Below are 16209 nucleotides of genomic sequence, written 5' to 3'. Positions count from 1 at the left end.
CCTTGTGTACGACCGACAAACCTTACTGGACATAAAAGACGGTCTTTCTTATAACTTTCCGGAGTTCAAGTTTTGCAACACGGACGCTCCGTTTGCAGACCCCCCATTCATCTCACCTGAGACGCCTTTGTTCTCTGGCCCTGGAGGCCGCAAACGCCGACGCAGAGGGAGAAGATCTGGCGTTCTGGTTCGACTGAGACGGCGCACTTACAGACCACCGTTACCCAGTTTATTACTGGCTAATGTGCAGTCTCTGGAGAACAAGCTGTGCGAGCTTCGGGCACGGATCTCATTCCAGCGAGAGATGCGGGACTGCTGCGTGATCTGCCTCACAGAAACCTGGCTATCGGACAAAGTACCGGACTCCGCAATACAACTGCCGGGGTTCTCTGTGCACCGCGCGGACAGGTCACAGGATCTTACTGGGAAAAGCAGAGGCGGTGGTGTGTGTTTCATGATCAACAACAGCTGGTGTGATTATGCGAACGTGCACCCGGTCAAATCCTTCTGCTCACCGGACCTGGAGTACCTGATGATTAAGTGCCGGCCATTCTGGCTACCGAGGGAATTTACAGCAGTGATTATTACGGCTGTTTACATTCCCCCACAAGCCGACACTGACCGAGCACTCAGGGAACTGTACAGCGCGATCAGCAGCGAGGAAACCGCACACCCAGAGGCAGCGTTTATCACAGCCGGAGACTTTAATAAGGGAAACCTGAAGAAAGTCTCACCAAAACTCCATCAACACATCCTTTTCAACACACATGGAAACCGGCAACTCGACCACTGTTACACCTCTTTCCGGGATGCGTACAAAGCCCTCCCCCGCGCCCCATTCGGCCAATCAGATCACCGCTCCATCCTGCTCCTGCCCGCCTACAGGCAGAAGCTGAAACAGGAAGCTCCAACCCGGAGGGCGGTGCACTGTTGGACGGACCAATCGGAGTCTGCGCTGCGGGACTGTTTTGATCACGCGGACTGGGAAATGTTTCACGTGGCCGCCAGAGACATTGATGAATACACAGACTCAGTCTGTGGATTTATCAGGGAATGCGTGGAAGATGTCGTCCCATCCAGAACAGTCAAATCCTTCCCAAATCAAAAACCCTGGATTAACGGAGATGTTCGCGCGGCACGGAACACCGCCTTTGCCTCCGCGAACACATCGGACTACAAACACGCACATTACCAACTCCGGAAGACGATCAAAGCAGCCAAACGTGAGTACAGGGACAGGGTGGAGCAACAGTTTGACAACCCTCGGAGTATGTGGCAGGGACTAAACACGATCACAGACTTTAGAGGGAAAACCAGCACACCGCAGACCACGGCCTCTCTGTGTGAGGATCTAAACGTATTCTACGCTAGATTCGACACAGCGAACACCATGAGACCGGACAGTGTGCGCACCGCGGATGACGTCAGTGCGCACACTGTGTCTGAGGAGGATGTGCGGAAGTGCTTCAGGAAGGTGAACGCACGCAAAGCTACTGGTCCGGACGGGATTCCCGGCCGCGTCCTCAGGTCATGCGCGGCTCAGCTGGCTGGAGTGTTCACGCACATCTTCAACCTTTCCCTCTCTCTGTCTGTAGTCCCAGCCTGCTTCAAAATGGCCACCATCGTCCCTGTACCCAAATCCTCCACCATCTCCTCATTGAACGACTGGCGACCTGTAGCCCTGACCCCCATCGTAAGCAAATGCTTCGAGAAGCTGGTCAGGGACTTCATCTGCTCTGCACTACCCGACTCACTGGACCCTCTACAGTTCGCATACCGCCACAACAGGTCCACTGATGATGCCATAGCCCTGACACTACACACTGCCCTGTCACACCTGGAGAAGAGAGACACGTATGTGAGAATGCTGTTTGTAGATTACAGCTCAGCATTCAATACCATCGTTCCCTCGAAGCTGGACAGGAAACTGCAGGATCTAGGACTGAGCAGCTCCCTCTGCAGCTGGATCCTTAGCTTCCTGTCTGACAGACGCCAGGTGGTCAGACTGGGCAGCATCACCTCATCCCCCATCACACTGAACACTGGTGCTCCACAGGGGTGTGTACTGAGCCCTCTCCTGTACTCACTCTACACCTACGACTGCACAGCCACTAACAGCTCCAACATCATTGTGAAGTTTGCGGACGACACTACAGTGGTGGGTCTTATCACCAACGGTGATGAGACGGCTTACAGGGAGGAGGTCAGCGCCCTGACCCACTGGTGTCAAGACAACCATCTCACCCTCAACGTCGCAAAGACAAAGGAGTTGATAGTGGACTTCCGGAGGTGCAGAGAAGTACACACCCCCATCACCATCAGCGGCGCTGCTGTGGAGAGAGTGAGCAGCTTCCGGTTCCTTGGCGTACACCTGGCTGAGGATCTTACGTGGTCAGTACACACAAACAAAACAGTAAAGAAGGCGCAGCAGCGCCTCTTCTTTCTCAGGAGACTGAAAAGATTCGGCATGAGCCCCCGCATCCTCAGGACCTTCTATCGCTGTGCCATTGAGAGCATCCTCACTGGATGCATCACCACCTGGTATGGCAACAGCACCGCCTACAACCGCAAAGCTCTCCAGCGAGTAGTGCGGTGCTCTGAGCGGATAATTGGAGGTGAGCTTCCCTCCCTCCAAGACATCTACAGGAAGCGGTGCCTGAGGAAAGCGGGGAGGATCATCAAGGACTCCAGTCACCCCAGCCATAAACTGTTCAGACTGCTTCCATCAGGAAGGAGGTTCTGCAGCATCCGGTCCCCAACCAGCAGACTGAGAGACAGCTTCTTCCATCAGGCCATCAGACTGCTGAACACTTCATAGACACCTCAGCTTCACTACTGGAACTTCAACATTATGCACTACACACTGTATATAAATGCCACTGTTTTGCACATATTCAACTCTGTATATTTTATATATTTTATTATTATTATTATTATTATTATTTTATTTTTTTACTATTTAATTTGTAAAAATGTGTATACACACACACACACACACACACACACGTAGGAAAATATTTAGTATACACATCCAGAAATGCATACACTATTATATATTGTACATATATTTATTAGTTTCAGGTTGGCCATTCTTGTATTTTGCTCGTTTGTGTTGTTGTGTTTGCACATCTCTGTTGCTTGTGGGGCTCGCACACAAGAATTTCACTCGCATGTGCTGTGCCAGTGTGCCTGCACATGTGATGTGACAATAAAAAGTGATTTGATTTGATTTGATTTGATACTGCCAGTTTCTGGAAGACACCTTCTTCAAGCAGTGGTACAGGAAGAAGTCTGCATCCTTCAAGAAAAACATGATTTTCATGCAGGACAATGCTCCATCACACGCGTCCAAGTACTCCACAGCGTGGCTGGCAAGAAAGGGTATAAAAGAAGAAAAACTAATGACATGGCCTCCTTGTTCACCTGATCTGAACCCCATTGAGAACCTGTGGTCCATCATCAAATGTGAGATTTACAAGGAGGGAAAACAGTACACCTCTCTGAACAGTGTCTGGGAGGCTGTGGTTGCTGCTGCACGCAATGTTGATGGTGAACAGATCAAAACACTGACAGAATCCATGGATGGCAGGCTTTTGAGTGTCCTTGCAAAGAAAGGTGGCTATATTGGTCGCTGATTTGTTTTTGTTTTGTTTTTGAATGTCAGAAATGTGTATTTGTGAATGTGGAGATGTTATATTGGTTTCACTGGTAAAAATAAATAATTGAAATGGGTATATATTTGTTTTTTGTTAAGTTGCCTAATAATTATGCACAGTAATAGTCACCTGCACACACAGATATCCCCCTAAAATAGCTAAAACTAAAAACAAACTAAAAACCACTTCCACAAACATTCAGCTTTGATATTAATGAGTTTTTTGGGTTCATTGAGAACATGGTTGTTGTTCAATAATAACATTATTCCTCAAAAATACAACTTGCCTAATAATTCTGCACTCCCTGTATAAATCAGTGCGCTCACTGTTTTCACTGTATGTGAAGAAACACTGCAGACAGTCGGTCTCAACCAGTTTGTTTGCTTAAATAATTATTCATTGAGAGAAGCCCCTCAGCACACTGTTCATCTGCTGTGTGAGAAATCCATGCAAGTTTAACCCTGTTGTTTGTGTTGTTTCAGATATAGATGAGTGCCAGGATCAGAGAGTCTGTGTCAGAGGCCACTGCCAGAATACTGAAGGCTCCTTTTTCTGTGTGTGTGGGCCAGGCTTCAGACTATCGCCAGCTGGAGACCAGTGTGATGGTATGATATTTTGTTATCTTTACCCATATAATTGGAGCAGAAATGGCTGAAATCTTTGTCATCTATAAGCTGTAGATTTTTAAGATATTAAGCTATATTGCTTAATATGGTTTCTTCAGATTTTTTTCCGAGGTCCCCAAAGTCCTACTATGTTGTTGCAAAGTTTGTAGATATCAATCTGTGCATGCAGGTGGGTAACAAAGTTTTTATTGATTTTTTGACCTTCTCCCAATTTTCACCAAAAATATATCAGCTCAAGCTGATATAACAACAAAATTTAAATATGATATTTTGAGGACCTCTAACAATCAGACAGACAAACAAATGGAAGCAGTTACATATTCCCTCCATTTCATGGGAGAATAAATAAGGTGAAACTATATGCATTCTGCATTAGTACTGTAGTTTTGGAATCTGATTTGATGTTTTATTTTGAGGCAGAAGTTGGTGTAGAGATCAGAGGATACAGTTTTCAGTAGCAAGCTTAGTTAGCCTTGAATCCTTAAACTGTATGGATGCAACATGGAGGCATAAATGTCTGCTAATTAGTGACCCACAACTGTCAATCAAGGGAGCCTTTATAGCATAACAATATCCGAATGGGCGACTTATTAATCATCAACTGCAGGGTTGTTATACATGGAGAATCTATCCATAGAGGTCAAAATTGTTATACCAAGTACTTACTTGATTTTTTGATTAAAACTTCACCCCCGTTACCCTTGACGACGCTTTGTGCAGTGATACCTTTTAGTGCATGTGCTTCTTCTAGACCATGTTGAAAAAGTATCTTTTAAGCTTTAATTTCATTTTAGGGAAACGATAGAAGTCACAGGTGTCCAGATTTGACAGAAAGAGCTGGTAGGTCATGGAAATTGTCGTGATAGAACATCCAGCCACCTTCTGGCAGCATTTCAGATCCTTTGTATAAATACTCTGTCTTCGATGTCTCATAACATGGCTGAAGAACACATCATCACAATGTCTCCAAAAGTTGGACGTAGCGTTTTGTGGGAGAAATGTTTCGTCACTCATTCAAGTGACTTCTTCAGTCTCAGCTGACTGCAGGTTTCCCCAATCTTATAAACAGTACATTTGCATAATGACTGAACCCAGCCCACTGAAGGAACAATGGGCTGGGAGGTCACTTCCTTAATCTTAATATGCAAATTCTCATGACCATTGATCAACAACCACTAACCAAAACCCACTGACCAAAGACCACTGATCAATGGCCATGAGTACCATTCACAGAGTTGGTGAATGGCTGCAATCACAGCATTGTAAGATGGTGAAAGATGTACCCTTAAGCCCCCTCCTCGATTCAGAGATGGTCTTTCCCTTTCCACGTAAATGGCCTCCTTGACTCCGCGCTCAAACCAGCGTTCCTCCCTGTCCAGGATGTGTACATCCTCATCTTTGAAAGAGTGTCCACTGGCCTGACGAGGTGGCTCTTCTCTGTTGTGCCGTCCGCTTCGCCAGAGGTTGTTTGGTTTCCCTGATGTATAAATCCTGACAATCCTCCTGGCACTTAACAGCGTACACTATGTTACTCTGTTTGTGTCGGGGGACCTGATCCTTGGGCTGGACCAATTTTTGGCGCAGCGTGTTTTGGGGTTTAAAAGCCACAGAGACACGGTGTTTAGAAAAAATGTGTCTCAACTGCTCCGATACTCCTGACACATATGGGATCACTACAGGGGTCGCTTGGGCAGCGGTTGTCCTTCTCTCTGACCTCCCAGCCCATTGTTCCTTCAGTGGGCTGGTTTCAGTCATCATGCAAATGTACTGTTTATAAGATTGAAACCTGCAGTCAGCTGAGACTGAAGAAGTCACTTGGATGAGTGACGAAACATTTCTCCCACAAAACGCTACGTCCAGATGAACAGATTCAACTTTTGGAGATTTACTTTCCTGGATGATTGAGAATGCATCAAGACATCATTACAATGATTTATTTACCTGAAAGTTTTGTTCTTGCCCTGGCCTGTGGGCAGCTTGTTCACCGTTCTGCTACCACTTGCTGCTGCAACATTCAAATAGACAATGGGCAGCACGGTGGTGCGGTGATTAGCACTGTTGCCTCACCGTGGTCTTTATGTGTGGAGTTTGCATGTTCTCTGCGTGCTTGCCTGGGTTGTCTCTGGCTTCCTCCCACAGTCCAAAGTCATGCAGTCAGTAGGGTTAGGTTTATTGGTAACTCTTAATTGCCCGTGAGTGTGAATGGTTGTCTGTCTCTATGTGTTAGCTCTGTGACAGACTGGCAACCTGTCCAGGGTGTAATCTGCCTATTGCCCTGTGGTAGCTGGGGTAGGCTCCACCCTCCCCCCCACGACCTTGACAGGGATAAGCTGTCCGGGTCGGGACGGATGTATAATAAGGATTTGATCAAATCTGTCAAAATAATCAGAACATATCACTTTAATCAAAAAACCTGTGTTGTGTTATTGATGTTTTAGATGTGAATGAGTGCACAGAGGAAGTCAGGCCATGTAAGGAAGTGGGAGAGTGCGTCAACAATCTGGGCTCCTACACCTGTACCTGCCCACAGGGGTACCGGCAGATCAATGGCACCATCTGCAGTGGTAAGCTGCTTCTTTAAACAAAGGATGTAGACTCGTTGTATGGAATGACACAAACTCTGTTCACGCTGTGTGTTCGCAGATGTCGATGAGTGTGCCGACGACACAGAGCTGTGTTCCCCTCATGGCAAATGTCTCAACACAGAAGGATCGTATCTGTGTGTGTGCGACAGTGGATTCACTGCTAGCCTCCACATGCCATCCTGTGATGGTAAGATGCAATGGCACTGACAAGGCACACATATACGATGTAAACATGCTGTTTCCAAGCAACCAGATGTTTAATGAATGTGATTATTGTTGCATAAAGCGCTCTAAATGCCCAGGTAGAACCAGTCCATTCACCATGACTAATATCTTCCATATAAATGTTTAAGTGTAGTTTTCCTATGTAAATTCTCCATACTTCCCCAAATTACCAGAATTAAATGTTTTAGGTGTTGGGCTGCTGATGGCATGTGATGAATGAATAATGGTAAAAATGGTAAATGGCCTGTATTTATATAGCGCTTTACTAGTCCCTAAGGACCCCAAAGCGCTTTACATATCCAGTCATCCACCCATTCACACACACATTCACACACTGGTGATGGCAAGCTACATTGTAGCCACAGCCACCCTGGGGCGCACTGACAGAGGCGAGGCTGCCGGACACTGGCGCCACCGGGCCCTCTGACCACCACCAGTAGGCAGTGGGTGAAGTGTCTTGCCCAAGGACACAACGACCAAGGCTGTCCAAGCCGGGGCTCGAACCGGCAACCTTCCGATTACAAGGCGAACTCCCAACTCTTGAGCCACAATCGCCCCCGAATACTTTTATTATAAAAAAAAATGTAAAGATAAATTCCCCTTATTTAGTGTTTTGGTGATGGCGGTGGACAGCACTCCCAAAGGTGTTTTTAGTCCTACATCCAGTGACTGTAGAGGCCATAGAATAATATTTACATCTTACATTTCATGTGAGCACTCATGCCCTCTGGTTGGGGGCCATGTTTTCCTGGAAGAAGCCACTCCCATCGGGACAGAAATGGTACATGGACCCACACCATGCCAGCATAACACACAAATTCTAGTCACTGTAGGAATCAGAGTTTCATGATTTCAAAATCTACCCATCAAGATCATCTCCGTGTGCACCTCCACACTGCTGCGCTTCATTTGGATCACTGTGTGCATGATCTGCTCGCAAGTAGCGCAATGACACAAACTGCAGATACATTTGACACAATTTGTATCTGCATTTGAACTCTTTGTTGACAGTCAGCTTGCAGGGGATAAATTTGGAGGTAAAAAGCAACGAGGACACTTCCAATTGTGCTCCTGACCTTACCTTTGTGCTTGGATACTGTGTTTTAATTTGACCCAGCAGATGGTTTTTGCTTTATGTCCAACTTTGAGGTCTATGGTGAAATTGCAAATGTGCTCAGAATAGGACTTCTGTGAAGTATTCTAAAAGTAGCAACAGATCTAGGAGCGGTCTAGAAGTATGTAAGGAAGTGCCATTAAAGGCCAAATTTAAAATCAAACATGGTTTTGCTTTCATTTCTTTTTTCATATTGTGTGTGTGTCTGTGAACCAGCTTCATGAGATCATCAAATGCAGGCTTTCCAACAGTTTCCAAACAGAACACATGTCCTACAGTTCCCACATATGCTGAGCATATGTGGATGGCTTTTCCTTCATTCTACAGTCCAACTCAACCAAAATCTATCTAATGGACCCTAGGTCATGTATGAGGTGGCAGTCTTATCTTTCTTTTATGTGCTTCAGTGAGCTAGTTTCAGCGTTCAATAGTTTTTAACCGTGAAGAAACGTTCTGGAACTTTTCTGGACCGACTTGACTTGATGCACTGTTGTTAGCTTCTACCCTGCTATACTCCAATAAGTAATACTGCCTGAGCTTATTTTTTTATCTTGTCTGCCCTCTAACTTCTGTTCTGTAAACATTTGAATAATTTTGCATTTACATTTTTTTAAATAATTTAGAAGTCTGTCTATTTTAGTATTTTCCTCTGGTACAGATGAATCTTGTTGCATAGTTCAACTCTACTGTTAGCGAGAGGGTCTCCCTGACACGATAAATGAAAGATGACATGCTGTTGTTGTATGTTGTGGATTGTGTATTCCCTGCTTTAACTGAGAGGTGGGTACTTGTGAACTTGAGAAAAGGTTAAATAAATATTTTCCTTTGTTCACCTACATTTGTAATATGCGTTTCTTGCTCAGTTACAGTAGATCAGCCAATTCCAAAGCTGTCATTACTTTCAGATGACTGTTTATTAAAGTGGGCTTCTCAGTCTTTGCTTCAGTATCAACACTGAACTACATACAATGTTCAAAGTGTTACTGCCATTGTTGTTAAGTATGCTCTCTTTATGTGTGTCCATAACTCCATGTCTCTGAGGAATTTTTTTCATGTTTTCATACTTTCTGCACCGGGGCAGGAGTCATGGCCTCTGTGGTCATGAGGTTTAAATGCCTTCTGCTGTCTTATAGAAAAACAGAGAGAAAAGAGAAACATGAGAGAAAAAGTGGACGGAAGACGGAAGCTGTTGAGCCTGCTGTCTAGACTAGGAGGGAAATGTGTTGCTTCTTGCCTCATGATTTATGCAGGGGGCTCAGACTCAAGTGTCTGGGTGTCTGCTTTTATGAAGCCTGTGTGTGTGTGTGTGTGTGTGTGTGTGTGTGTGTGTGTGTGTGTGTGTGTGTGTGTGTGTGTCAGAGTGCAAACATTGTAGAAATATTTGATTTTCATAAAACTACAATGGAGTTGTTCTGCAATGAGATGATTGCCTCTACAGTAAGATGTCAGAAAGCAAAGATAATATTTTATGGAGTGATGTAGAGTCAAGGCTGGAGAAAGTCACGAAAAAGAAATAAAAAATTGATGTTGTTTATTTGGTTTTCAGATATTGATGAGTGTGGACTCAATGAGACAATATGTGGCCCCCACAGCTTCTGTGAGAATGGACTGGGTTCTTACCAATGCCTCTGTGAGCAGGGCTACCAGGAGTCATGGGATGGCGAAGGCTGTGTGGGTAAGTGTGTGAGCTTTGGTGTATATCAATCAATCGATAAGGCTTTTAGAGCTGATACTGATTGCAAGTTGTATATTAATAACGTGCTATGATGGGAAGCTGCCATCCAAAACTGTGCAACTGATTTAGATATCTTAATATGTCATAATGACTATGTCAAATACAAAGGATCACGAAAATACAAAGGAGACACTGAACAGAAAAAAACCTTCAAGAACACAAATTTGACTGACAAATTTACTACAAGAGCACCTCAACAGATTTTTGAAAGAAGTGACCAAAATGTAATGGGGCCTTGATTTGCCCATGCGCCACATTTCTACCAAGATTTTGCATAAATGATTTTGCTTGTTTTTGCACTGAAAACTTGCCCTTATTGGCCTTAGTTGTGTTTCACAATGAGAAATACATGAGTGTTGATGGGTGCTGGTTGTTTCTCAGGACTAACTGGGCCCATGCAACTCCAAACTCGTTACTGTTAAAGGTGACTTCCACTATCATAACCCTGGCAGAAAGATTCACATACAGGTACATAAAAACCCCAATGCACAGCAAACATAAAATACAGTAGCAGAACTACCAAAGTACAGTATGTGCTTTATACACACTTAAACACACTTCTCGTCTGTCCTTTGGCACTACTGCTCGGTCCCACCCTTTCAGTCCGGCCAGCTGCCTCCTCTTTCCTGCCAAACCATCACTGTGCTGTGGCTAGCAAAGATGGACTCGCGCGCACACACACACACACACACACACACACACACACACACACACACACACACACACACACACACACACACACACACACACACACACACTCCTTAAAAACCAACGGTGATGGTTTACCGCTAACCATTCAGAATGTGTGTCCCCTCTCTGGCTTCCTTCTCCTCTTCTCTTCTTATGTTAAATTCAGTTAGTTCAATTCATAGTTATTTATTCAGGGTCAAATGACAACAACAGTCACCTTCTTTAATTTTCATATACAACCTTCGATCACTTTTATTCTGGAAACTTTACAGAAGTACAGGGAGTGCAGAATTATTAGGCAAATGAGTATTTTGTCCACATCATCCTCTTCATGCATGTTGTTTTACTCCAACCTGTATAGGCTTGAAAGCCTACTACCAATTAAGCATATTAGGTGATGTGCATCTCTGTAATGAGAAGGGGTGTGGTCTAATGACATCAACACCCTATATCAGGTGTGCATAATTATTAGGCAACGTCCTTTCCTTTGGCAAAATGGGTCAAAAGAAGGACTTGACAGGCTCAGAAAAGTCAAAAATAGTGAGATATCTTGCAGAGGGATGCAGCAGTCTCAAAATTGCAAAGCTTCTGAAGCGTGATCATCGAACAATCAAGCGTTTCATTCAAAATAGTCAACAGGGTCGCAAGAAGCGTGTGGAAAAACCAAGGCGCAAAATAACTGCCCATGAACTGAGAAAAGTCAAGCGTGCAGCTGCCAAGATGCCACTTGCCACCAGTTTGGCCATATTTCAGAGCTGCAACATCACTGGAGTGCCCAAAAGCACAAGGTGTGCAATACTCAGAGACATGGCCAAGGTAAGAAAGGCTGAAAGACGACCACCACTGAACAAGACACACAAGCTGAAACGTCAAGACTGGGCCAAGAAATATCTCAAGACTGGTTTTTCTAAGGTTTTATGGACTGATGAAATGAGAGTGAGTCTTGATGGGCCAGATGGATGGGCCCGTGGCTGGATTGGTAAAGGGCAGAGAGCTCCAGTCCGACTCAGACGCCAGCAAGGTGGAGGTGGAGTACTGGTTTGGGCTGGTATCATCAAAGATGAGCTTGTGGGGCCTTTTCGGGTCGAGGATGGAGTCGAGCTCAACTCCCAGTCCTACTGCCAGTTTCTGGAAGACACCTTCTTCAAGCAGTGGTACAGGAAGAAGTCTGCATCCTTCAAGAAAAACATGATTTTCATGCAGGACAATGCTCCATCACACGCGTCCATGTCCTCCACAGCGTGGCTGGCAAGAAAGGGTATAAAAGAAGAAAAACTAATGACATGGCCTCCTTGTTCACCTGATCTGAACCCCATTGAGAACCTGTGGTCCATCATCAAATGTGAGATTTACAAGGAGGGAAAACAGTACACCTCTCTGAACAGTGTCTGGGAGGCTGTGGTTGCTGCTGCACGCAATGTTGATGGTGAACAGATCAAAACACTGACAGAATCCATGGATGGCAGGCTTTTGAGTGTACTTGCAAAGAAAGGTGGCTATATTGGTCGCTGATTTGTTTTTGTTTTGTTTTTGAATGTCAGAAATGTATATTTGTGAATGTGGAGATGTTATATTGGTTTCACTGGTAAAAATAAATCATTGAAATGGGTATATATTGTTGTTTGTTAAGTTGCCTAATAATTATGCACAGTAATAGTCACCTGCACACACAGATATCCCCCTAAAATAGCTCAAACTAAAAACAAACTAAAAACTACTTCCAAAAACATTCAGCTTTGATATTAATGAGTTTTTTGGGTTCATTGAGAACATGGTTGTTGTTCAATAATAAAATTATTCCTCAAAATACAACTTGCCTAATAATTCTGCACTCCCTGTAATATTACTAGTATGTCATCTTTCCTAAGAGCTTAATATCTCTGTAATCCATCCATCCATCCATTTTCATCCGCTTTATCCGAGGCCGGGTCGCGGGGGCAGCAGCCTAAGCAAAGAGGCCCAGACCTCCCTCTCCCCAGCCACCTCCTCCAGCTTATCCGGGGGAATACCAAGGCGTTCCCAGGCCAGCCGAGAGATATAATCTCTCCAGCGTGTCCTGGGTCTGCCCCGGGGCCTCCTCCCGGTGGGACATGCCTGGAACACTTCACCCAGGAGGTGCCCAGGGGGCATCCTTGTCAGATGCCCGAACCACCTCAGCTGGCTCCTTTCGATGTGGAGCAGCAGCTGCTCTACTCTGAGCCCCTCCCGGATGGCCGAACTTCTCACCCTATCTCTAAGGGAGAGGCCAGCCACCCTTCGGAGGAAGCTCATTTCTGCCGCTTGTATCCGCGATCTCGTTCTTTCGGTCACTACCCACAGCTCGTGGCCATAGGTGAGGGTAGGGACGTAGATCGACCGGTAAATTGAGAGCTTCGCTTTTACACTCACCTCCCTCTTCACCACGATGGACCGGTGCAGTGTCCGCATTACTGCAGCTGCAGCCCCAATCCGTCTGTCGATCTCCGGCTCCCTTCTCCCATCACTCGCGAACAAGACCCCGAGATACTTGAACTCCTCCACTTGGGGCAGGAACTCATCCCCGACCCGGAGTGGGCACTCCACCCTTTTCCGGCTGAGAACCATGGCCTCAGATTTGGAGGTGCTGATCCTCATTCCCGCTGCTTCACACTCGGCTGCGAACCGCTCCAGTGCGAGCTGGAGGCCCTCACCCGATGAAGCCAACAGAACCACATCATCTGCAAAAATCAGAGATGAGATTCTGAGGCCACCAAAGCGAAAGCCCTCCGCCACTTGGCTGCGCCTAGAAATCCTGTCCATAAAAATTATGAACAGAACCGGAGACAAAGGGCAGCCCTGGCGGAGCCCATCACCCACCGGGAACGAGTCCGACTTATTGCCGGCAATGCGAACCAAGCTCTTGCAACGGTTGTATAGGGATCGAATGGCCCGTAGCAATGGGCCAGACACCCCATATTCCCGCAACACCTCCCACAGGACACCCCGAGGGACACGGTCGAATGCCTTCTCCAAGTCCACAAAACACATGTAGACTGGTTGGGCAAACTCCCATGCACCCTCAAGTATCCTGGAGAGGATAAAGAGCTGGTCCAGTGTTCCGCGACCAGGACGAAAACCGCATTGTTCCTCCTGTATCCGAGGTTCGACTAACGGACGAACTCTCCTTTCCAGCACCCTGGCATAGACTTTCCCAGGGAGGCTGAGGAGTGTGATCCCCCTGTAGTTGGAACACACCCTCCGGTCCCCTTTCTTGAAGATGGGGACCACCACCCCGGTCTGCCAGTCCACAGGTACTGCCCCTGATCTCCACGCAACATTGCAGAGGCGTGTCAACCAGGACAGCCCTACAACGTCCAGAGCCTTCAGGAACTCGGGGCGGACCTCATCAACACCAGGGGCTCTGCCACCAAGGAGTTGTTTAACTGCCTCAGTGACCTCGCCCCCGGAAATTGGCGGGTCATTCCCCTCATCCCCAGACTCTGCTTCCTCCTCGGAAGACGTGTCAGTGGGATTAAGGAGGTCCTCGAAGTATTCCTTCCACCGCCTGACTATTTTCTCAGTCGACATCAGCAGCGCTCCGCCAGCACTATACACAGTGCAGGTAGAGCACCGCTTTCCCCTCCTGAGACGTCTGACGGTTTGCCAGAATCTCTTCGAGGCAGCCCGAAAGTCTTTTTCCATGGCCTCTCCGAACTCCTCCCACACCCGAGTTTTTGCTTCAGCCACTGCCCGAGCCGCATTCCGCTTGGCCTGTCGATACCTGTCGTAATCTCTGTAATATTTCTGTTAAACCCTGAGCAACTCATCAAGCAACTTGAGTGAAGAGTGAATATTAAAAGAAAGTTTATGTGTTTATTTCTGACTTATGAATTTGGCAGTTAGTTTACATTTTTTCAAAAGGGGCTTCCCCTTAACCACGACTATACTGTACCTTCCAAGTGGAAGGAAGCTTTAAATAAAGGTTACTTTGTTTCCTTGGAGATCAGAATATGCAAGCACAAGAGCTTGATACTTGTCTTGAATGAATAGACTATTTGCTCCTCTGGTTGCTGTGTGTTAGGATGTAGTGTAGGCCATCTCCTAAGTGGGAGATTGGTGGATCCATCCCAGGCTGCATGCCGACGTTTCCTTGGACAAAATACTAAATCCCAAGATCCTCTGTGATGCTTTCATCGGGGTGTGAAAGCACTTGCCTGTAGAGAAAAAAGTGCTTGTGTGAATATGGGTGAAGTTGAATAAAGTGCTATAAGAGAACCAGTCAATTTACCATTAGACTGGACTTCAGCTACTGAAATCCTCAAAGTCGTCCCAAGAGCACCCATCAGGTGTATCAGCTATATGAAGCATAAAGAGGTCCATCTCTAACAGAAAAGTATGTTGGAATTGGTGGATCTACTGATACAGATTGCTGAGAAGGATAAGCAAATTTACCTCCTAGAAAAGAGAACAGAGGACTTGGAAAAACGACACTAGGATGAATGAAATCATTATTGCAGGGTTGGAAGTTAAACCCCACTTGTTGAAAATGGAGGGAACCCAGTGAGTCGAGGTGACAGGATTCCTTTAGTATATAAACAACATCAGGCTTTATCACCACAGAAAAAAAGTGTGACAAACCAGCAACAATAATGACATTTGTAACCCCCCAAAAAAGAAACTGTCCTCCTAAAACAAGAAAATAAATGAATTAGAAAGAAAATAAACTGTGTATTTGAATGACACAGTTTATTTTCAGCGAAATGCAGACACTGCCAGGAATTCAGTTTTTGAAGAATTACAGTTTTTTCTGATGGCTTAAGCTCATTTTTTGTAACTATTGACTATTTTTGCAAAACTCTACACAGAAATAAGAAAACCCTTCACCAAATCAGCAAAACATTGAAGTTTTCTTACAAAAGCTAATAACCCTTGCTTAACTCTCCAAACCTTCGTAAAAATGGTGTTTTCGTATCAAACAGTTAACACAAGCTATCACATTAATAAGCACATAATGCACCAACTACACACTGAAGGTATGAATAGAAAACACGTCTGGCCTTTGCTTTCTCTGTGCACAAAGTAGGCCATGTCAGTTTGAGGTCATACTTTTGTCATAGGTCCGTAAACATGGAGGGATCCAAACTTCAAGTACTGGTGTTTATTCACACACATCAAAATAAACACAAGTGTTTATTTCCAAGTCAAAACAAAATAGTAATTTCACTGAGGAAAGAAAAGAAATCAGTCTACATCGTGTCGTCTCTCTGGGTCCGGCCACAAAATTGTGTCTACATCACATGCAATGTCCTCTAGTCCAAGGCACCGGGGAAATTATCTTGTGGAATGGTGCATCCAGGCCTGACATGATGCCTGGTCAATATCCCCACATGCCTCCTCCATTGCCTGTAAAAGGGCTATGCGTTGATGGGGATGACGGTCACAGACCTTCCAGCGCCAGGCAGAGAAGAACTCTTCAATTGGATTCAAGAATGGAGAGTATGGGTGGAGGTTGAGTACAGTGAAGAGTGGGTGATCTGTAAACCGGTTGCGGACCAAAGCAGCCCTATGGAAACTAACATTGTCCCATATGATAACGTATCTGGTCTGCTCTGGTCTCTGA

General features: G+C 45.6%; 1 protein-coding gene across 6 annotated transcripts in view; it reads left to right on the top strand.

The window, feature by feature from the left end:
* Window positions 1–16209, top strand: part of ltbp1 (latent transforming growth factor beta binding protein 1) — a 134892-nt gene that overhangs the window by 106932 nt on the left and 11751 nt on the right. For all 6 annotated transcript variants that reach the window (XM_085243015.1, XM_085243014.1, XM_085243017.1 and 3 more), the window contains 4 exons: window positions 4139–4261; window positions 6721–6846; window positions 6926–7054; window positions 9753–9881. In XM_085243015.1, coding sequence (XP_085099141.1) covers window positions 4139–4261; window positions 6721–6846; window positions 6926–7054; window positions 9753–9881 — 507 coding nt within the window. The remainder of the gene's footprint in view (window positions 1–4138; window positions 4262–6720; window positions 6847–6925; window positions 7055–9752; window positions 9882–16209) is intronic.

Source organism: Mchenga conophoros, linkage group LG13, assembly GCF_057382185.1.
Source record: "Mchenga conophoros isolate Kocher_MC1m ecotype Shallow Benthic linkage group LG13, M_conophoros_male_GT1.1, whole genome shotgun sequence".
Lineage (NCBI taxonomy): Eukaryota > Metazoa > Chordata > Actinopteri > Cichliformes > Cichlidae > Mchenga > Mchenga conophoros.
The sequence above is the reverse complement of the archived record's forward strand: the minus strand, read 5'-3'. Positions and strand labels throughout refer to the sequence as shown.